This window comes from Cervus canadensis, chromosome 13, assembly GCF_019320065.1.
Source record: "Cervus canadensis isolate Bull #8, Minnesota chromosome 13, ASM1932006v1, whole genome shotgun sequence".
NCBI classification, from domain to species: domain Eukaryota; kingdom Metazoa; phylum Chordata; class Mammalia; order Artiodactyla; family Cervidae; genus Cervus; species Cervus canadensis.
This window is the reverse complement of record NC_057398.1, coordinates 74,029,021-74,051,553: the sequence shown is the minus strand read 5'-3', so window position 1 is coordinate 74,051,553 and position 22,533 is coordinate 74,029,021. Positions and strand designations below refer to the sequence as shown.

General features: G+C 51.2%; 1 protein-coding gene across 23 annotated transcripts in view; it reads left to right on the top strand.

Moving 5' to 3' along the window:
• Positions 1–22,533, top strand: part of NFASC (neurofascin) — a 199,215-nt gene that overhangs the window by 113,193 nt on the left and 63,489 nt on the right. For 15 of the 23 annotated variants that reach the window (XM_043485668.1, XM_043485670.1, XM_043485657.1 and 12 more), the window contains 6 exons: positions 10,189–10,366; positions 16,291–16,308; positions 16,957–17,062; positions 19,125–19,321; positions 19,777–19,899; positions 21,894–22,064. In XM_043485668.1, the coding sequence (XP_043341603.1) occupies positions 10,189–10,366; positions 16,291–16,308; positions 16,957–17,062; positions 19,125–19,321; positions 19,777–19,899; positions 21,894–22,064 (793 nt within the window). Of the gene's footprint in view, positions 1–4,031; positions 4,125–10,188; positions 10,367–16,290; positions 16,309–16,956; positions 17,063–19,124; positions 19,322–19,776; positions 19,900–21,893; positions 22,065–22,533 lie in introns of those variants that run through there. The other 8 variants (XM_043485665.1, XM_043485651.1, XM_043485669.1 and 5 more) reach the window with 2 other exon arrangements.

The following is a 22,533-nucleotide window of genomic DNA, read 5'->3' as shown; positions in this document are numbered from 1 at the left end:
GATGTGAGGTGTGAGAAGAAGCGGGAGGTAAGTGATTCCAGGTGTCTGGCTTGGTGACTTAGGTCACCAGCAAACACAGAAGAGAGATGGAAGGTCAGGGGCCCAGTGAAGACACTGGGGACGTCAGGCAGAAGAAGAGGATCCAGCGGTGTGATCAGTGCTGCCATGGAGGCTGGAAGGGCCGGAAAGAAAACGGGCCCCCAGAGTGGGGTTTCAGAGGCTGACGAGGAGGAAAGGATGTTCTGAAGGACGCAGGACGGGTGGGGTGATTAACACTTGTTACTGCCTCCAAGAGGCCTGGCAAGATAAAGACTGAAAACCCTGAATCTGGCCATCTGGAGGCCAGTGCGGGTCCAGACAGGAGAGGTTCTGGGTATGGTTGGAGGAGTAATGAATGGGAACAAAATCAGCAAACATAGAAGGCATTGACCTCTACTGGGGAAAAAAAACAAACTTTCATGAGAAGAAAGAAAAAATTAGGTACCTATAGGGAGCTATGGAATACAGAGAATGATCTTTTGGTTTCATTATGAGAGAACTTGAAGATGTTTCTCTGCTGAGGCAGAGAACCAGTTAAGAAGAGTTTGGAAACCTTCAAGAGAGCAGAGAGTTGGTGGTCAGGGACCCGGCAGAGGAATGGGGCCGGGTCCAGGCTGAGGCAGGCAGGAAGAGGGGGATATGCTTCTTTAATACAGAGAGTGAAGATCTTGGGAAGCGTGTGGGTTCAGCGGATATTCCAGGCGCATTTCTGATTCTGATAGCACTCTCAGTTGCAAGTGATAGAAAACAACTGCAGCTGGCTTAAAAATTCAGAAGAATTTTTAATATAAACACACATGTAATTTAAAGTCCCCAAGTTGGGCTTTCTTCAGGAAACGCTCCCTCAGTGACTGAGACGGTGACGCAAAGGGTCGGGTCTCACTGTGTCTTCTCTGCTTTCTGCAGTGTTGGAGTGTCTCCACAGTGCACTCGGAGACCCCCACCGCCTGTCCCTGAAGCTCCACCCTCTCCTGTTGGGGACGCCCTCACTGCATTCGTTCAAGAGAGGGGAAAACTTGTCTTTCCCAGAGTTTTTAGCAGAAGTCTCCATGAAGCCCAGTGCCTCTGGCTATCCAGGTGTCCATTCCTAAACCAGCCATAGCGGTGAGAGTTAGAAAGTGCTATTTTTTTATGCTAATCACAGCCCAACCCTAGAATTGGGTAGGATCACTTTAGGGACAAATTCACTGAAGAAAAATATCTGTACTACTCTGGACTGAATTGTGCCCCTCTTAAAATTCATATGTTGAAGGTCAACCCACATGTAACTGTATTTGGAGATTGGGTCTGTAAAGAAGCAATTGACGTTGAATGATGTCAATAGGGTGGGCTCTCATCCAGTAGGACTGGTGTCCTTATAAGAAGAGGAGGAAGCACCAGGGGTGTGTTTGCACAAAGGAAAGGCCATGTGAGGACACTGCAGGAAGGCAGGCATTTGCAAGCTAAGGAGAGAGCCCTCACGAGAAACCAGCCCTGCTGACACTCTGATCTTGGACTGCCAGCTTCCAGAACTCTGAGACAGTGAGTTTCCGGTCTGTGGTACTTTGTAATGGCAGTGCTAGCTAATGAATACAGATACCGTGGATGGGAGGGGGAGAACACGGGTGCTGGATAAACATTCAATAAACGTCCACGAGGTTCTCTGTGTGCTTGACATTGTGTGGGTTGAATAAGACACTGTCCCCCATCCTCAAGGAACTCATTGCGTAGTTGGAAGACCACATTCTACTCCCGGACCTAGAACTCATTACATCGGGTATATCCCAGCATTCTCTGAGAGCACAGAGGGTAAGGAACGGATCCAGGCTTGGTGGTCCGGGGAAACCAAGGGAGGCTTCCCACAGGTGGTGTCACCTGACCTGCACCTGAAAGATAACAGACAGTTGGGTGAAAGAACAGAAAAGGCAGACTAGGAAAAGAGAGTGATTTGTGTAAAGCTGGTGTGAAAATAAATGCCAGCCAAGTGAGCACAAGCAGCGGCTCTTTATTCAGAGTGAACTACAGCAGGGGAGTTGGCCACCATCACTTGCCTTGGCAGAGACTTAAAGGCAGAGAGGGGAGAGGACAAGCTTTTAGAGAAAGAAAGGGAAGGCTCTGGGTGTGCGCTGACAGGAGCACCTGGAAGCGGACTGCGTAGAAGCAGCCATCCTAAGTGATTGGTCTGGGAAACGTACTTGTCTTTCCCTGGTTGATCTTGAGTTGGAGATACTGGTAAAAAAGAAAAAATTGGAAAGCCTGTAGTCAGTGAATGAGGACAATTCAGAGAATTAGAAGTAATTCAGTATAACTGGGGTGAGTGGAGGGGCTGGGGATGAGGCTGGGCAGGTAGGCAAGGGCCTGATCGGGGAAGGCTTCCAGAGCCCACCTTGAGACGTGATGGTCTGGGCTGGGCTGGGGATGGACACGGGTTGTCCGAGGGTGTTGGGATCTTGAAGCCCTCCTGAGAAGCCACCACAGGCCTCGATGCGGAAGCCCTGGCCCCAGGAAGCCAGATGGTTTCTGGTCCAGTGCTGCAACCCCAGCCTGATGTGCTGTTCCTCACGCCTGCGTTTTGCTGTGACACCCACGTGTGCTTGCCACCAGGCACAGGGTTTCAGCATTTGGGAAGTTAGACATGTCTTCAGCAGCACAGGGGTTTTCAGTTCATTGTTTTACTAACCCAGAATCCTTTTCTCAAATAAACCTTGTGTGCAAAAGCCCAAGGTACAATAAGGACTGTAAAGCCGCTAGCCACTCCCCCCCCACCCCGTGGAGAAGGCCCGAGGCACTTCCAGAGAACCCACCCTGCTCCTCTGGACCCAACACAAAAACCCAGCACTAGGAGACTCAAGAACTCTTTCAGCTCCACCCTCACCACTTGGGATACTTTGTGTGAAACCCCAGGATGGCCATGAGGCTGGTTGCATTGGGTGGTTTCGCTGAATGGTGACGTTTCTGGGTTTGGAAGCCGAGGAGCTGGCCTCGCCCCAGAGGCCACAGTACTTTCCGCATGGCCTCCTTGCTTCCACTTTTCTTCCATCTACGTTCTGTCTTCCACACAGAAGCCAGAGTAGTCTTTACAAGCAAATCTCATCGGGTCAGTCCACCACTTAGAACCCTGCAATAGCTTCCTTAGATGCTTGGAACATAATTTAGCTCCTTCCTTTGGCCTTCAGCCCTCTGGGAGTATATCTCGTCTCCATCTCTGACTCTTGACTTGTTCTGTTCCACACATGCCCTCCAGACTCCAGCTAGACTGGTTTCTTTCACTTCCTTGCGTGTCCCCGTCTGCTTCTTGCCACAGGGCCTTTGCACAGACACTTCTCCCTGCCTGGAATGTTTTTATGACCCATCTTTACAATATTGACTCCTTCTTGCTGTTTAGATCTTGGTCAAATGATACCTTTTCACAGAGGCCTTCCTTGGCTGTTCACTTCCTTTTATCACATCACCCTACTGTGGTTTCCTCTTTTTTTTTTTTTTTTTTAATAGAGCACTTTTAAATTCACAGCAAAATAGCAGAAGGTACAGAGATTTCCCTTTTGCCTCCTGCCTCTACACATGCACAGTCACCCCTGTCATCATCATTCCCACCAAAGCGGCACCTTCATTACAGTTGATGAGGCTACGCTGACATATCATTATCACCCAAAGTTCATAGTTTACAGTGGGACTCGCTCCTGGTGGTGTGCATTCTGTGGATTTTGAGAAATTATGATGAAACTATTAGAGTATCGTAAGAGTAGTTTCATTGCCCTAAAAATCCTCCGTGCTCCACCTGTTTATCACTCCTCCTCTCCACATCTTTTTATTGTCTGAACTTTTTATCGTCTCCACAGTTTCACCTTTTCCAGAATGTCCCGTAGTTAACTATGGAATCATACAGTATATAGCTTTTTCAGATTGGCTTCTTTCATTTGCTAATATGCCTTTGTTTCCTCCATGTCTTTTCATGTCTTAATAGCTCATTTCTTTTTTAGTGTTAAAATATATTCCATTTGTCTGGACGGACTACAGTTGATTTACCCACTCACCTACTGAAAGACAGTTTGGTTGCTTCCAGTTTTGGCAATTATGGAAAAGGCAGCTGTAAACATCGTGTGCAGGTCAGACTGTGTTTTCTTCTTTGCGCTTACCGGTGCCTCACTTTGTTGTTACTGACGTTCCATGTTTATTTCCTGACTTCCCCACTGGAACGCTGAAAGCTCTGTGACAGTAGAGCTGGTCCCCTGTCCCCGTGTCCGTCTCTTGTCCCTATTCGTTCTCTGAACCCAGGTCTGGTGAGTGATCGAATGACTGGCTGACTGCTGCCCAGAAGTCCATGGCGGATTCTGCTGCCAGGGGTGTGGAGCTGCCAAGTGGGCTGTGTCTCAGCACAGCCTGTCTTTTCTCCCCGTCACTTCAGATGTGTTGTGACCACCAATACAGCCTGCTCAGAATGGGGCTGTAAGAATGTGGGGAGCTCCCGACTGCAGCAGCTTGCAGTCCTCTCATCCATCTGCCGGGGACAGCTTGAGGAATCAACACCAGGGGCCCCCCAGTCTGGGGAAGGAAAGCAAACCAGGACCCACAAAAAAGGAAAAACAGAAAAGCAGAAAGTGACTGTGGCTGAATAAGTAGCATTGCTCCTTGGGGTTGTTGCTGGTCGTGTCCTGGAGGTAGTTCAAAGCCTGCTGGGTAGCAGCAGCTAACATTTCTTGAGCTTTTGCCCCAAGCTTTAAGTGCTTTGTATAGGATTTGGGTATGAAGTCACAATTGCAGCCCTGTAAAACAGGTGCTCCTATTATCTGCAGTTTTCAGATCAGAAATGCCAAGACCTGAAGGTTCATTACTTGCCCCGATCCCCACCTTGTAAGCAGGGAGCAGCTTCAAACCCAGGTGGTCTTTCTGCATGGCCACTGCTCTTGAACTTGGCCAAAAGTGGCTGTCATTTCCAGGTGTCCCCACCAGTGGCTGATCATCACTCAACTCACATGTACTTCCCTAGGCCCTTTCTTAGATATTTTGAATTCGTATCTCCCACAGGGCTTGCAGATATAAAGGCCTTACCTTCAGGAAGGTTGCCCAAGTATGTGAAGCATCCTCATGTAAAATGACAATGGTTCTAAAGGCCTTCACATTGGAAAAGGCTTTTCTCATCTGCAGGCTTGATTTGGTCCATGCCTAGAAGTTTGAGGGTGCAGGGGTTTGTGTGTTTACAGTGGTGCCCAGGTGATCCTGATGAGTGTCCAGATGCCTTCCCACGGGGGCAGGAACACACCTGACCAAATGCCATTGCATTCTTTATGAAAAACAGTGTCACATGCAGAACACTTCATGTTTGGGTGACTCTATTCTCTTTTCTTCTTCTCTTTCGTTTATTTACTTTTCACACAGTGGGTTTGGGTGTGGGGATCTCAGATATACAAGACTTGAATTAATCATAGTCCCTAGTTCATAGTATACCTCAATTCATACAAGATTTCTCTTTTGGTTTTATTTATTGTTGTTCTTTTCCTTACTCTCTCCCCCTGCAGTAGACCTCCCTTTAATGTATTTTATATCCGTATAGTTCACCTCTTACCTATTTAATTCAATATAAAAGGATTGTTCAAATGTATCATAGTGGTAGCTTGTGTGGGTGGTGTTTCATTTTCATGGATGGTTTTGTATGATGGCTATATTTATTAGATTATTCTTCTCTGCATCTCAGAGAAGCAGCTGCCTCTCTGGAATTTCTTCTCATTTGATCCTTTTTTTGCCCCCATGAAGCTAACCAGAAAAATTCCACACCCTCCTCCACCTTTCCAAGACAGTCATCACCACCCCCTTCTGCAGCCTTCATCTGCCCTTTCAAGGATATGCGGCTTTCCTTATTCCTCAACGGGATGCTCCGTAGTTAGTGGCATTCCCCTTGAAGGGCCCTGACAGTTCCACCCGTGAGCCCCGCCCCGGCTGGTCTGCTTCTCCCACCTATAACCAGCAATTGTTTATTCATTTATCTCTTGATGGACATTTGGGCTGGTTCAACCCCTTGGCTATTGCGAATGATGCTGCTGTGAACATGTGTGTACATGTACTTGTTTGGGGCTTCCCTGGTGGCTCAGTGGTAAAGAATCTGCCTGCAGTGCAAGTGCTGCAGGAGATGTGGTATTTGATCCCTGGCTCAGGAAGATCCCCTGGAGGAGGTCGTGGCATTCCACTTCAGTATTCTTGCCTGGAGAATCCCATGGACAGAGGAGACTGGAGGGCTACAGTCTGTGGGGTCACAAAGAGTCGGACACGACGGAAGCAACTTAGCATGCAGCATGCATGTACTTGTTCATGTCCCTGATTTTAATTCTTTAGGGCATATACTTCAGAGCAGAAATATGGGGTCATATGGTAATTTTATGTTTAATTTTTTAGATACTGCCAAACTATACATTTCTTTTTTAAATTGCAACTTTGCTTGGTAATTGTCATACATATGGAGAGACAGGGAAATTTGATAGAAAAATCCTGGGCTACCAGTCATGAGACCTGGGTTCTTTTCTTAGTTTTGCCACAAAGCCGTGTATGAGGTGACATTGAGGACATCACTTCCCCTTTCTAGGCTCTTGTTTTCCTCATCTGAGAAGTAAGGCGATTCCATAAAGCTAAATAATCTTTAAATTATCTTCCTCTTTAAAGATTTTATCGGAAAAGTTGGATTCCAAGGGAAAAGGGAAAGAGAATTGTCAAGTAGCTAAATGAGATTATTTCTCTGTTCTTTTCCTACTGTGTTTTTTAAATTGTGGGTAAAGACACTGCAGATAATTGGCCTCTCTTCCTGCTAATATGTATCTAGTTAATGAATAGCTTCTGGCTTCCTGTTTATATCAAGATTCCCAGAAAAAGATACCCTTCTCTTTCCCATCACTTCCTACCACTTGGCGGCTCCTGAACAAAACATGGTGGTCTCAGAGCCAAAACTGGAGTCATCCCCACCGTCCTCCTGGAAGGAATGCTGAGCCTCTGCTGGTTCCCTCAGCACTAAGGTTTCAGATGGACAACCTGAGTCTAGTCTTTGGAGGTGAGGAACCACGGAGGGGCAATCGCAGACTCTTTTTGAGACAGTGTAAGGGTCATCTTAGAGAAGAGGAAGAAGCAGAGACCTCCTGTGAGGTTTTCAGGCCAAAAAAAAGCTCCCTTGGGAGCTTTTCTTCTTTCTTAACTCACTCACAGCTGAATGGTTCCCTGGCCAGAGAGCAGCGCCTGTGTAGGGAGGGAACCTTGTCCCCCGCTGATTGAAAGCCTTCACAGTTCCCAGGTCCAAAGCATGTGCCCTCCTGCGCCGCCTGGCGGTTTCATGGGGAAACACGAGGTCTAAAACATGTGAACCAAGTGGTTTGTTTTATTCAGGCATTCATCTGCTCATTTTGCATCCATCTATCACATGGTTCTGAGCGTCTGCTATGTTTTAGCCATTATGCTATACTCTAGGAATAAACAAGAAGAGGCACCTTCCCGTTCAGTACCTTCCTTTTTATGAGAGTACAGAGGAGTGACTTTTGGAATGAATTCATAGTGACAAGTGCTGTAACAGGGGAGTGGTGTTCAGGAGCACAGACAAGGGGGCACATGTGTCATACTTGGCACACCCTAATGAGAGAGGGCAGATGCAGAAAGTGCTCCAGACAGAAGTCAATCTGTGCAGAAGTCAGCACAGTAGAGCTCTATGTGCTATGAGACCTGGTAGCCTACCCATGTTGGCTGGAATGCAGAACGCAAGGGGAGGGTAAGAAATGGTCTTGCAGTTGAGGCTGCATCACACAGGGCTTCCAGCCAGGTCATGGATTTCAGCTTCAATTTTGGGGCAGCAGTGAGTTAATGAGTTTGACTGGGGGATACCATATCTGTATTTGCATTTGCAGTAAGATCATGGCATCCAGTCCCATCACTTCATAGCAAATAGATGGGAAAACAATGGAAACAGCGACAGACTTTATTTTCTTGGGCTCCAAAATCACTGCAGATGGTGACTGCAGCCATGAAATTAAAACACGCTTGCTCCTTGGAAGAAAAGCTATGACAAACTTAGACAGGATATTAAAAAGCAGAGACATTACTTTGCCAACAAAAGGTCCGTCTAGTCAAAGCTATGGTTTTTCCAGTAGTCATGTATGGATGTGAGAGTTGGACTATAAAGAAAGCTGAGCACTGAAGGATTGATGCTTTTGAACTGGGGTGTTGGAGAAGACTCTTGAGAGCCCCTTGGACTGCAAGGAGATCCAACCAGTCCATCCTAAAGGAAATCAGTCCTGAATATTCATTGGAAGGACTGATGCTGAAGCTGAAGCTCTAATACTTTGGCCACCTGATGTGAAGAACTGACTCATTGGAAAAGACCCTGATGCTGGGAAAGATTGGAGGCAGGAGGAGAAGGGGACGACAGAGCATGAAATGGTTGGATGGCATCACCGACTCAATGGACATGGGCTTGAGTAGGCTGGAGTTGGTGGTGGACAGGGAGGCCTGGTGTGCTGCAGTCCACGGGGTCACAAAGAGTCAGACACAACTAAACGACTGAACTGAACTGATTTGCTTTGAGAAGTGCTCTGGTTATAGGTGGAGAATGAATCAGGGGAAAGAGCAGAAGTGGGGAGAGACCACTTAGAAAGCTGTTGCAGTAAATGATGTAAACAATGATGGCCAACACCAAGGAAGAAGCAGTGGGAAAGGAGACAGCAGACAAGGAAAGGAGTCCAGAAATACACATGAGGTTAGGAACTGGTATCAGCTTCCGTTGGTTTGCCCACATTCAGGCACAAGGGATCACCTGCTCCCTCAGTCAGGATACATAGGAGCTTGCAGGAGTGTGTGGGTGATATCAAGGCTTCACATTGCTGCCAAATTGTTTTAAACAGTGTGTCCATTTGCTAGGAGACTACTCATCCAGAAAAGCCAGAGGAATTGTGGGGAAACTGCTTCCATTGTCCTCTGTGATTTGTTTGGCCCCATGATAGAACAGCAAACTGGACCACTTTTTAAGACTCCGTGTTGCAGAGCCTCAGGCAGTTTAAAAGTTGGTGTTTGAGACTCAGCTGTAGGCCACTGTTGCTCTTCTCTCTCAGGACCAGGGGGAGGATTTTTCTCTCCAGGGCCATCCCAGGCGCCTTGGACAGGCATTTTTAGCCCTTACCCCTGTCAGCCCTGGAACGATGGCTTGTGCTTGAGGGTGTGAGCATCATGCTGTCATGAATGTTGCTTTTTCTCCCAACTCTCTGGAGCCTTCTGTCCTGGGCTGTCATATCCGCACTGCCATTATCCCTAAAGGGACAGCGTCAGGGACCACTGCCAAATAGTTAGCTGCACAAAGTATCTGCAGAAATCATTCATTTACAAACTCTCCCGGGCAACCAAGTTTCCACTTAACCCAACCACTGCCCCGCACCACTGCCTCCTTCGCTCTCCCCGTCTCCGGGTCAAAGGACAGCGTTGTGATCGTGTCTCTATGCCGCTAACCCGGACACACTCAGCCTCAGGCCCCCTCATCACACGTGGGTCAGAAAGGCTGTGAGATAGGTGTGTTTCCTACAGGCGCAGTGCATGGGGCTTCCCTGGTGGCTCCGACGGTAAAGAATCTGTCTGTAATACAGGAGGCCCGAGTTCAGTCCTGGGTTGGGAAGAACTCCTGGAGGAGGGCATGGCAACCCTGGGGATCCCCATGCCTGGGGAATTCCATGGACGGAGGAGCCTGGCAGGCTACAGTCCATGGGGTCGCAGAGAGTCGGACACGACTGAGCACCTAACAGCGCATGACACCTTCCAGGTGCTGGGCCTGAGAGCCAGTGTCTGTTTTCACGACTATTCTATGTAGAGTTGTCTTTTCTTCTAGAAAACTGGTTCTCAGCTGGGGGTGGTTTGCCCTCCCTCCAGGGGATGGTTGGCGATTCTGCAGACATCTTCAGTTGAGGGCAGGAGTGGGCCTTCCTGGCGTCTCGTGGGCAGAGGCCAGGGGTGCTGCTCAGCACCCTACAATACCCAAGACAGTCCCCACGCAAAGAATTGTCAGGTCCCAAAAGCCGATAGTACAAGGTTAAAAAAAACTCTGTATTAGAATGTAGGTCTGTAATCAAGGGGACCCTGAATCCTCAAGGCTCTGTCGGATTGCTAGAGTGGACCAGGAGTTCAGGGAACACTCACTTGGCATCATATTTTTTTCCGCAGCTGAACTCCGTCCGGGAGGATCAGTTCCAGCGACTGGAGGCAGCGAGACCTCGCGGGCTGGGGCACGGGGCGCGAGGCCCGGTGCTCAGGATGGCCGGGCCACCGCCGCCCTGGGCCTGCACAGCCATCCTCCTCTGCGCGCTCAGCCTCAGTGGGGCCATCGAGATTCCCATGGACCGTGAGTCTCCTGTCCACTTGGAATCTGCTGACTGGGGGCAGAGGAGTCGGGGGAGCGGGGAGGGGCGGGGAGAGTGAGGACCGTTCAGAGAAGGCGGGGACAGCAGAAGCAGTGGCTTCTGGATTCAGAGCTGGGTTTTCCTCCAGAGGATCAACCTGGGCGAGCTCATGCTTGGGAACCTGGGACCTGGAGTCGCCAGGCCATCTCTCAGGGCCGGGGCTGTGCTGGTCGCTGCCCGGAGCCTGCTGAGAGTCTGGAAGCCCGAGCGTCACTGGGGAGTCCTTCCCTCCACACCCCTCCCTCATCCCTCTGTGATCTTGACGAACCTATCAGAGCAGAGTTTCTAGGGGCCAAGCACAGTGGACAGCCCTGGTTTGCCTTTCTCATAGCCAGGTCCTCTTGGCTGAAGTGCTGAGGACAGATGGCCTGGGGAGAGTTGTGAAGGGGGTGACTTTTGCAAAAGACTGTGGCTAAGTGAGCCATTAAAATAAAGAACCCCATTATAGTGTCACTGGGAAAATCCAGCACGAACTCCTTCTGTTTGTTTTCAACTTTCCCATGGCAAAGTTGAAAAGTGAAATCCATGGCATCTGCTTCCTATGGTGGGACATTATTTGGCCATCAAGATCATAAAGTCAAGATGAAAATGCTGATCTGGCAGCCGTGTCTCCACCAGCCATATCTGGTGTTACATTTGTAAGTGGCCCGTTGACTGGCAGCCGTGATCCTTGGCCCTGTATTGAGATGGGTGCCACCTTTGCTACAATTCTGACTCTTCTGCCAGGAATTCTGGGCAGCCCAGAGCTATGATATGGACACACCACCTCTGTCCCCTGTTCCTGCTTCGAGGAATAGATGGGACCTATGTGATGCCAGTGTTGACCTGGACTCTCTCCAGGCAACAGGTGTCTGGGGAGGGGTGGGAGAGTGATACAGCCTCAAAGAAGTCCCCACTGAGCTCTCCAGAGCCAGCCTCTGGGGCCTGGAGCTAGCACAGCTTAGAGAAAAGTTACAAGTACTTCAGCTTCCTGCTACCTCCCGCCTACACTTCACCAGTAACAGCTGCCCAAAGGAGGGGGTACTTCTGGGTGTAGAAGGCCAGGAGAAACTGTAATTGGACCCAGAACAAGATGGCCAGGGCCCCTATGGCCCTCCTGATGGCCCCAACCTGTGTACGTGTGTGTGTGCGCGCGCGCATGTGCGTGTGTGTGCATGTGTGTGTGTGCGCGTGTGTGCATGCGCGCACACCCTTAGGGAGGGAGGGAGAGGGCGGTTGTGAAGGAGACTGTTCCCACGGAGACCGTCTGCACTACTGGCTCAGGGATGGTTTCTGATTAACGGCCCCAGGCAGACAGTCTAATAAGGAGCGTGGTAAGGCCACCTCCCTGGAGAGCGGGGCTGAGGAGGAAACTGGGTTACGCAGGAAGCGGTGAAGGCTCGTTTCCCTTCTGCCACTTCTTGCTTACTTGTCTGCCTCTCTGATCCACGGGGCGAGTGGGCGAGGGGTTCCTGCAGGGTGAACCTGTGACCCGAGGGCTTTGACGTCTGTCTTAGGAATCTGGATCCTAAAGCTCAGGGGCCGTGGGCAGGACCCCACAGCCAGTCTCTGCAGAGCACCAGCCGTGGGGCAGAGCTGCCAGGCCCCCGAGGAGGGCCTGGAGGACGTCTTCCTGAGTGTTCACTGGGACCCTTGGCCCCCCATTCTGGACCACGTGCCACACCCCGCCTCTGTTAGCCTGCCCTCTTCAGCTCATCTTGGGTCTGCCTGGAATAGTAGCTGCCTCGTGCCTGACAGAGCTCAGAGCTCTCCAGGCACATCTCCGGTGACTCACAGCCCATCCATGAAGTCGGTGTCATCCTTGGCCGACTCTGAGAGGCAGAGAAATGAAGCTGTTTTCTCCAGCTCACCCAGGCAGGGCCAGGACGTGACCATGGTGTCTTTCTTAACGAGGAAGGCCTTCTGCAGAGCCACTCCCATTGTCCCCGGCCGTGTCAACAGGAAGCTCCCGCTGCCGCCTGCGCCTCCCTGGTTGCTGCAGGCACAGTGGCCGTGGCCACCTCCAGCCTGAGTCTGCGAAAGACGAATGCAAGACGAGAGTGAGGCAGGCCCTTCAGAGGGCACCCAGGTGCCCTGGGAAGAGGCGCTCATCAGTCAGGGTTTACCCTGCCCCCGGGCCCAGCAGGGTAGATGCCTCCCAGACGATCTGAGCCGGTCCTTCCATCTCACCCAGTGGAAGGGGCTGGGGAAAGGTCAGGCTTTCCCAGCCCCAGCTTTATTGACATATTACTGACATAAAAATGTTTATTTATGGTGCAGAACTCAGAAAAAAAGTTACCTTTGTGGGTGTGTGCTGGTAACTTCTAAGATCTCCTGTACCAGCTTGTAAGTATCTAAGAAAAGTGAAGTTGCTCAGTCGTATCTGACTCTTTGCAACCCCATGGACTGTAGCCTACCACACTCCTCCCTCCATGGGATTCTCCAGGCAAGAGTACTGGAGTGGGTTGCCATTTCCTTCTCCAGGGGATCTTCCCAATTCAGGGATCGAACCGGGGTCTCCCGCATTCCAGGCGGACGCTTTACCCTCTGAGCCACCAGAGAAGCCCCATATAGCACAGTTATCAGTGGTCGCTATGCTATACACAAGATCCCCAGAATTCACCCATCTCGTAGTTGGAAGTTGTGCCCCTCGACCTGCGTCTCCCTGCTTCCCCCACCCCAGCCCCTGGCAGCCGCCATCCTACTCTGTTCCTTTGATTTGGATTTTTTTTAGATTCTACATGTAAGTGAGAACACACAGTATCTGTCCCTCTCTGTCTGACTAATTTCTCTTAGCGTTGACCTCAGGGTCCATCCGTGTTGTTGCAAAAGGCAGGAAAGGCACCCACACCCCTGTGTTCACGCAGCTTTGCTCACTGTAGGCAGTGGGAACACCCTCAGCTTTCTCTGTATGTTGGCTGGGGGTGTGGAGGGGCTCAAGCCACAGGCTGCCCGGAGTGTCCTCTGCTCACTTCCCCTTTGGGGGGCATCATCTGGGCCTCGGGGAGCTTGGGCGCAGCAGGTGTCCTAGAGCAGAGCCCAGGCCACAGCACAATCCTTCACTGAACATGAGGCTTCCCACTCCCGCTGCTCTGCCAACAGAGTCACATGCACACCCCCCACCCAGGCAGAACAGCGTGACCTTTGGAAAAAGCAAAGGGTTGCTTTTGCCCCATCCATCAGAGTGATTTTGCCAGAAAAGTGAGTCTGCTGGCAGCTTGCCCCTCCATCTCCCTCCCTGCATCAAGGAACTTGGCATTTTTCCCCTAGGGACCCATGGAGGAGGGCAGCGGGGTAGGAGCGACGCTCCCTCCTCACTGTCGTGCCAGGGCGTGAGGCTGTGGTGGCCTCGACAGTGCGCATGCACACTGACTCCATCCTCCATGGGGCGGGGGTGCCAGGGACTGTCAGAGCCACGGAAAGGAAAGGGGTTCATGAATACAGAAACCCTGCAGACTGAGCGGGCGTCTGTCTCGCTCCCTGCAGAGCCCATGGGAGGACTTTTCCTCCCGCTTGGAAGTGAAAGAGCATCGCCACCCAGCAGGTCCCATAGGAGAGAGGGGCGGGGTGTGCACAGGCCTAGGTGGTGACGGGCACCCTGTCCCTGGGCAGGCTGTCCTTGCTGTCTTCCCGCTATGGCGGCATGTCCTCTGGCTGACCGTGTCCCTGTGATAAATCCCTTGGCCGCACGTGGCGGCTGCAGGTGCCATTACCTCTTTAGGCAAGTAGCTTCTTAAGAGGCCCCTGGCCAGATGTCAGCGTGAGGCTGGGGGCAGGATGCAGAGAGCCTCCACTCCCCCACGCTCTGTCCAGAATGTCAAGGGGAGCAGAGTGCCAGGGCCCCCGCTGGCTGGCTCACCTCTCCAGCCGAGAATGGATATGAGAAACGAGCTCCTGACCAGCAGTGGGAGAGTTGATTCTCCTTGCTGTAATACATTGCCCCAGACTTCCTGTGGGACCTTAACTGAGTCGACTTCCCTTTCAAGAACCGGACACTCCCTCAGCAACATCTCAGGCTGTCTCCATTGAACTGGCCTATGTGTAAAAGAGACTTGAAACCCACATGGGCAAAGCAGACCCTGTGTTAGGCTTCCCATCCGGGGTGAGGCAGCACCCTCAACTGGATTTGAGAACCCAAAAGACGTCAGATGTGTCCTGAGATGGAGTAACCAGGGGCCCGGGCTGGTAGCCAGGGGGGGGTGGGTCAGGGGTCAGCCCTGCTGCTCCTGACCATGGCCCTTCCCCCTCCCTCCCTGCCCAGTGCCCCCGGCTTTGCAGAGTTACTTTTCTTGGGTCCTAGCAGGAGAGTCATAGATGGTTGAACATGCCGCAGTGGTGAGCTCTCTAGAGCCTGTGTTCAGAAACCAAGATTTCTGCTGTTCCCCTCGGCTTGTCTTTCCTTTTCTGTTTCTTGCCAAGGTCGCCCCAGGCACATGTTAAAGCAGATAAAATTTCTTTTTAATCCGTGGACAGGCCACACACCGCCAGCCCACTGAAAGAATGCCTTTGGACCTTTTCATGAGCTTTGTTGTCCAGATTTTCACTTCTTGGCAGTGTGTAGCAGGCCCTCGTCCCTGCTCCCCCCACCTCCCCTCTCGGTCTTCCCTCCCCTGTGGCTCCTCCTGTGTCTTTGGTCCTGTCTTAACTCTGCCCTCTCCAGGCTGCCCCCCTCAGAGCTTCTAATCTCCTCTTGCACATCTCACTGATCAAGTCAGAAAGTTTTGAGGTCATCGTGGCTCAGCCTTCCCCCAGGGAGCGCTCACTTGGAAAAGATCAGCTCACCACACCAGCAGTGGCTGACCTCTCCACCAGCCTGAAATAAGAGTGGCCTACAGTAATGTAATCATGTAATATATATAGTGATGTAACTGTGAGGAAAAGACATCTTAGAAAGTTACAGCGACATGTGTTCTCTTCTCTGCAGAGAAATTTTCACCAAACCCTTCTCCGCACAAAGAGTAAACCCTCTAAAACCTTGCTGTTCACCGTGTGGCCTGCAAACCACAGGCACGAGAGTCACCTGGCTGCTTGTCAGAAACGCAGACGCTCAGACCCACCCAGACCTACTTAGTCAGAGCCCAAGTTTTTACCTGACAACCCCCACAGGGGATTCTCATGCTGATTAAAGTGTGAAAGGCCCACACCCCAACACTCCTGTGCATGAACAGAGGCACATCCATGCCACCTTTACCCTCCTTGTAAAAAGCACAGAAAGGAGTGGTGGGTTCTGCTTCATCTCCACAGTTGTTCAGAAGCAGGATTTCCATAGAACAGAGTACTTCTGCCATGAGCAGATGACAATAATTCATCCTTCCCGCGAGTTTTCCAAAGGATGGCAGAGGAGGAGACAGTGGGAAGATGCTTTCAGGTGTGAAGAAGAAGGTGAAGAGGGAGCAATGAGGCTGTGGACCTGACTGGCCCTTGGGCTTCACCCCGCAGCAGTGGTTCAGCTCCACCCCTTCCACGGGCCTCCAGCCCCACCCTCGCACCCTTGGCTAAGGAGCTTGCTTTCCTCTCAGGCATCAGGCGATGACGAGTGGCATCCTCAGACCCCAGCCTCTTTTGAGCAGCATTGCCAGTTCTGACGTGCAGATTTCCCTGGAAATCATTTGGTCAGCAGCTGGTCATTTGCTCAGCTGTGCAGTCTGGTCCCCTGGGGGAGGCGTCGCCTTCTCCATGAAGCGTCGCTGGGTCTGTCCCCACCCCGGCTTGGCTCTCCCACAGAGCTCTGAAGCTGGAGGAGAGCCGACACTGGCCTCCCCAACCCTCTTCCCCCTCCCCCTGCAGGCCGGGGCCTGAGGCCACCTGGGTGACAGTCATGGCCGATAACTGATAACTGTTGTCTTCTTTTCTCCCCTCACAATGCTAACCCATCGGGAACTAACAGCAAGCATTCAGAATGAGCGTAAGTCCCCGGGGTGCCTGTCTGTGCTTGTGCCTCTGGGAGGTGGCGGGCAGTAAGAAGGGATGGGAGAAGGCCAAGAGGTGGTACTAGCAGCTTCTGGAAGGACCGCTGCCCCCCTTTCCTCCAGTGGCTGGCATGGCAGTGTCGTGGAGGACTTCAGAGCTTGGGGCTGGAGCTGGCTCTTTGGCTGCAGACAAGCCCCTGGGAAGGCCTCCGGGGACTAAAGTGGCTTTCAGCCTCACCACAGTTTGGCCAACTATTGATCCTACAGGGCTCAGAACCATCATGGCAACTAGGTTCTGGAAATCGAGCTGCTTTGGGTTCCTTTATTCATTCAATGAACATTCATCAAGAACTGTTGTACACTAGACATTGTACTAAGCATTAGAAGATAAGAATGAGTAAACCAAAAGCCTGGCCTTCAGTTTCTCATAAAGATGAGAACGTAAAGGGGTTCTTCTTATACTTAGTCCTTGACACACCATGCCCTTTCTTGCAGCCCTGTTTAAGCAGTTGGGTCTCTAGAACGGGGCACTGCTCACCGCTGCTGGCCTGGTTGTCTGGGTGACTCCTGAGGCTCTTAATTTCAGCCGTTCCCCAAGGGCAGGTCCCCACAGCCCTGACTGCTCACTGTGTGTGCTCTTGCAGTGTCCCAGCCCCCGACCATCACCAAGCAGTCAGTGAAGGACCACATTGTGGATCCCCGTGACAACATCTTGATTGAGTGTGAAGCCAAGGGGAACCCTGCCCCCAGGTGAGTGCACAGCAGGTAAATCCAAGCTGGGTGGAGGGAACAGGACCTGCAAAAAGGGCATTGAAACTGCCCCCTTCCCCCTGAGCCTGATGATAGTTTGAAGCAGCTGAGAAATCCATTCATAAAGTGTCCACTAGGCACCTACTAGACACAAGGTACAGTTTGGATAACTAGGAAATGTAGTTGATGAGGAATCTGGGGGCCAGAAAACTTAACTGGCTTCAGTTCATACCAAAAAGCCAGGACTAGATACGAAGTTTTCTGACTTTGAATATAACATTCTTCCCACTGCTTTATGTTTCCAGCATCCACCTGATGCTTAGCTTACAGGAAGTTCCTCTTTGCGCTAACTTGAATCTTCCATCCTGAGTTCGTCTCTGCTTATGTATGTGCATATCAAGATTTAATGATGGGCTTCCCTGGAAATGGCAACCCACTCCAGTATTCTTGCCTGGAAAATCCCATGGACAGAGAAGCCTGGTAGACTACAGTCCATGGGGTCGCAAAGAGTCTGACACGACTGAGCGACTTCACTTTCACTTTCCCTGGTAGCTCAGATGGTAAAACATCTACCTGCAATGCAGGAGACCCAGGTTCGATCCCTGGGTCAGGAAAATCCCCTGGAGAAGGAAATGGCAGCCCACTCCAGTATTCTTGCCTGGAGAATTTCATGGACAGAGGAGCCTGCTGAGCTACAATCCATGGGGTCGCAAAGAGTCAGCACGACTGAACTAACACACACAAGATCATATGAGATATCAGCAGACATGAATTGCAAGCCTCCTATGGCAGGCTCTGTTAAATGTTGTTCCTCACACTGTTCGCCCACCTCACTGCCCTTCAGGGAAGGACCCGTGTCCTTGTGGAGAGGAAGTGAAATGGAGGCACAGAGATGTCAAGTACTTAACCCCAGGCCTCTGACACCCCAGACCAGGGATAACTTCTACCAAGTGATAAGCACTGGGGATGGGAACGCCCACCCTCTTCAAAGCAGCGGCCACAGGCTGGAGCTTCCAGCATCCTCATGGCGGACTTGTACCCAGACCTGACAGGCCCTCATGTAGTGTGTGTCTGTCAGCAGGAGACGTGAGGTGGGCAGGGCCTCAAGGGGTTGGCACCCTGCTTCTGCCTCCCTCCGTGGGTGTGCCCGTGGGCTGGCCTAAAGCTGCGATCCCAGAAGCAAGCAGGGCGTCTCTTGCCCATGAAGAAGCAGGAGTCTCCGGCAGGGTATCTTGACCTCGCTTCTCAGAGTTGGTCTTTCTCCCACAGCCCTTTGCAGGGCAGTGACTGGGATTCCAAGAAGCTGCTGTTGTCCCTGCTTCTTTTAGGCTGTGTCCTGGGCAGACATATGTCCGCCCCCCCAGAGAAACAGAGGATGTTCTAGTCTCTTCATGCTAGGGCTCAGTTTTATTAAGGCTACTTTGTACTTTAAAACTGCTCCTCTGGGGTTGTAATGTACAGCCGCCATTTTATAATCTACATCCGCTGAGCGACCGCACAGCCGCCATTTACAATCTACATCCGCTGAGCAGCACACAAATAACCCGGGGCCGTTTCACTCTGATTTAGAGTGGGTTATCAAATAATGACACAGGCGGAGCAGGGCCGGCTCCCTGATGTGTTGGGGCCGGTGGAATAGGAATTTGGTTTGGGGTTCCTAGTTGGAGGTTGAGAATGCTTAGCGGTGGGAATAGCCGCTGACTCTGGATTTTAAAAAACCAGAATTGCTGCCTACTCTTCCGAAGAGCACAGTCCCCCACAGCCGCTTGGTATCTCTCACTGGCAGTCATGACTCCCAGCCTCGGTTGGGTGGCACAGCTACTTTCAGGGACCCCCTCAGAGACTCACCTGGGTGGGACCCAGGACCCAGCATTTTATCAGGTGTCTGAGAAGGTCCTGCTGCGCAGCCAGGCTGGGACCCACTGGTCTGGAGGAATGGTTACGGCCCGAGTCCCAGTCTAGGGCCCTGAGATTCTGGCCTAGAGCTGGGAGCCCAGAGCCCTCCCTCCTACTCTTGGTTGTCCCTGACCCTATACTCCCCCCAACCCCGCATCGTCCGCAGCTTCCACTGGACGCGCAACAGCAAGTTCTTCAACATCGCCAAGGACCCCCGGGTGTCGATGAGGAGGCGGTCTGGGACCCTGGTGATCGACTTCCGCAGTGGCGGGCGGCCCGAGGAGTATGAGGGGGAATACCAGTGCTTTGCCCGCAACAAATTCGGCACGGCCCTGTCCAATCGGATTCGCCTGCAGGTGTCCAGTGAGTGCGTGGGCCAGGCCCAGGATGCCCCGCTGCTGCGTCGGTGGAGGGCAGGGTGTGGAGGGTCATTCCAGAAGGGCCGCCCACCCTTGGCCTGCAGCTACCTGGGGGATCTGCGTGCCTGGCCTCTGGGCAGGGGTGCACCTCCCCCAACTCAAAAAGGTTCCTTGGAAAGGAAGTTTCCAAACCATTGTGGAACAACCTCACTGACCCCTCCTGGCACCAGTCAGGGAAGAAGAGCCTTGAAAGATGTGTGTTCATTCAGTCTGAGGAAAGGCCTCTCCTGCCTCTCCAGGCCACCCCTCACTTGGACACACAGACCCTGTCCCTCTCTCGGGCCTTCTTTGTTCTCCCATTTCCTCTTCTCTTTGCCCTCCTTGCTGCCACCTTCTAACCCTGCTCCGTGCCCCAGCCCAGCCATCACCCTCATAGAATGCTCCTTTGTTTCTCCCCAGAATCCCCGCTGTGGCCCAAGGAAAACCTAGACCCCGTCGTGGTTCAAGAAGGTGCCCCCTTGACACTCCAGTGCAACCCCCCACCTGGGCTTCCATCCCCAGTCATCTTCTGGATGAGCAGCTGTAAGTCTCCGGGGCCTGGTGTTTTATTTCTATTTTAATCTTAGGGAGTGTTAAATGGGAAGGGGTCTTCCCAAGGCTAGACAACCTTGACTTGTGAGAACAGATATAAAGTGGCCATGTGACTGAGAACACAGGATTTGCAGAGAAAGGTTGCTGGGGCTCACCATTGAGCCTGGCTACTCTTAGCTGTGTGATCTCAAGCAACTTGTTTAACATCTCTGGGCCGCAGTTTCCTCTTTTAAAACACTAGGGCTGATAAGTGTATTTATCTAATAGAATTATTGTGAGGATTCAATGACAATATATCCAAAGTGCTTATAATAGGACCAGACATACCGTAAGTGTTCAGTAATATTTGTGATGATGAATAAGAGCAAGAGAAAAAGAAATGGGTCAGAGGACAAACTGGTTTTCAGTTGGCCAGTTGAAGGCAGGTTGAAACCAAGCCTCTTTCAATCTTTGGTTCACCTGGATCTGCTCTGATTCAGTCTTCTCGTAGGACAGAAGAGGGATTTGGGAATGAAACTTTAGATAAAGGAGTGATGGGGAGACAGGGTGTTTGGAGCAGGGAGGACAGAGTACCTCATTCAGAGTTTGTCCTGACTGTTTTGGACAGAGGCTCTCTGAACTGCCCGCTGTTTCTTCCTGTGTTCTCAATCAGAATAAAGGGCGGGGGATTATGAAGATGGATAGAAGACTGCTCTCTCTGAGCATCTCCCTGGCTTCCTTCCTCCCTCCCGCCCTGAATGGATGACTTTGTGCTCAGTCGTCCCCACCCTTGCCTCATCACAGTGCAGATGTGTGGGGAAGGCAGCTGGCCACAGGCCGGAGGGTTGGTTTGTGAGCCCCTCTCAACCCCACACTGCACCAGGTTGTGTTCCTCCCACTTCCTGAGCATATCTCATGACCCTGCTCTTCCTTTCTCTCCGCCACCTCCCTAGCATGAGCCATCATCAGCTTTTCCTTGGGTTACAATAATCATCCGTACCTGGCCTCCCTGGTCTTTTCTAAAAATGATCCTTTCATTCGTATGCCCTCCCCATCCCCACTCCCCGGTTCAAGCTGTGGGTGCTTACCTTTAGCACACACTGTTCCTGCTGCTTAGAAGCCTCTTAGCTCCTTCCTCTTCTGCCCGGTAAATGTCATGCAACCTTCAAGCCTCAGCTCAAATCCCAGGATGGATTGGGTACTCCTTCTCTCAGCTTATCCCCTTCTGTCACATGGTAAAATTAGTTGATTAAATAGAACTACTTTTCAAGGGAAAGAAAAAGAAATGGTGACTTGAGAAGCAGTCGTCAGGGATAAGAAGGAGATACCTGTGAGTAAGTTGTCAGCCTTATGTTTTTACAAACCTTACACCTAGAAACCTGGTCATTTGTGTTTATAGATACAGTGCTTGAAAAAAAATGTAGACAATGTGGTCAGCATTCTTAGCCACTCCTATGATGTTATTAATCCTTAAAAAAAAAAGCACACATTTTCATATTTTAACATCTCTAAAATTGTAAAGTGTCCTAAAATTGATGATATGCATCATTGATTGGTGTATATCTTACAGTCGGTGGTGCTTTTTTCCTTCTTGGGGATGAGTGGAGGTTTAAAACATAAAACAGGTGAACATGCCTCCCTGTTTGGGGAACATCTGAAGGATTGTGTTTCCTCCCTCTGGCCTGGGAGCCAGTTAGCTCTTCTGTGGCATGAATAGGAAATGAAAGGTGTGGTCACAGAGCGTGAACATGGTTGGCAGACAGGTCTGAATTGAAATCCCACTCCCCTTCACTGCTTTTGCAACCCAACTCTTGTTAAATCCTCTGCTTTCTTATCTCTAAAATGGGAATAATTCCTGCCTCAGGGTTGACAGTATTAAATCAAATACTGTGGAGCTCCTGGCCCCGACCTGGCCCTTGGTAGGTGTTGAATCACCAGAACTATGATGATTTTTATTACTGTTATCATTACTGCTAACTACCCCCTGTACCCCTGCTTCCTTATAGCCATGGAGCCCATCACCCAAGACAAACGTGTCTCCCAGGGCCATAATGGAGACCTGTATTTCTCTAATGTGATGCTGCAGGACATGCAGACAGACTACAGCTGCAATGCCCGCTTCCACTTCACCCACACCATCCAGCAGAAGAACCCATTCAACCTCAAAGTCCTGACCAGTAAGTGTGTGGGCCCCTGCCCGGGGCTGGGGGCCAGGGGCTGAGGACAGCAGCCCACTGAGCCCAGACAGCCCTGGGCGCCTGGATCTGGGAAGCACCGTGTCCCCACAGCTGACCTAGAAATCTTTCCTGCTCACTGTGCCTGAGTGACTCTAGCTGCTCTTTAGCCATATCTCTCAGTTCTGGAGCCTAGAGTTAAATTTGGTCCTGCTCCAAATTAGTGCTTCTCAAACTCTGGTGGAGTCAGAATCACCTGGCAAGCTTGGCACCCTCACCTACACCCAGTCCCTCGCCTGCCCGACAGTCCTGGGCCTCTCTGGTCTGCATTAGCTCTCCAGGTGTCCTGGGAACACACCAGAATTTGAGAAGCACTGCTGTAAGTGGTCATTCAGCATCTCTCTCATGCAGTCAGCTTGACTATTTCTCGTCATTGTTTGGTTATCTTTATTTCTAAAATAAAGCAATAGCA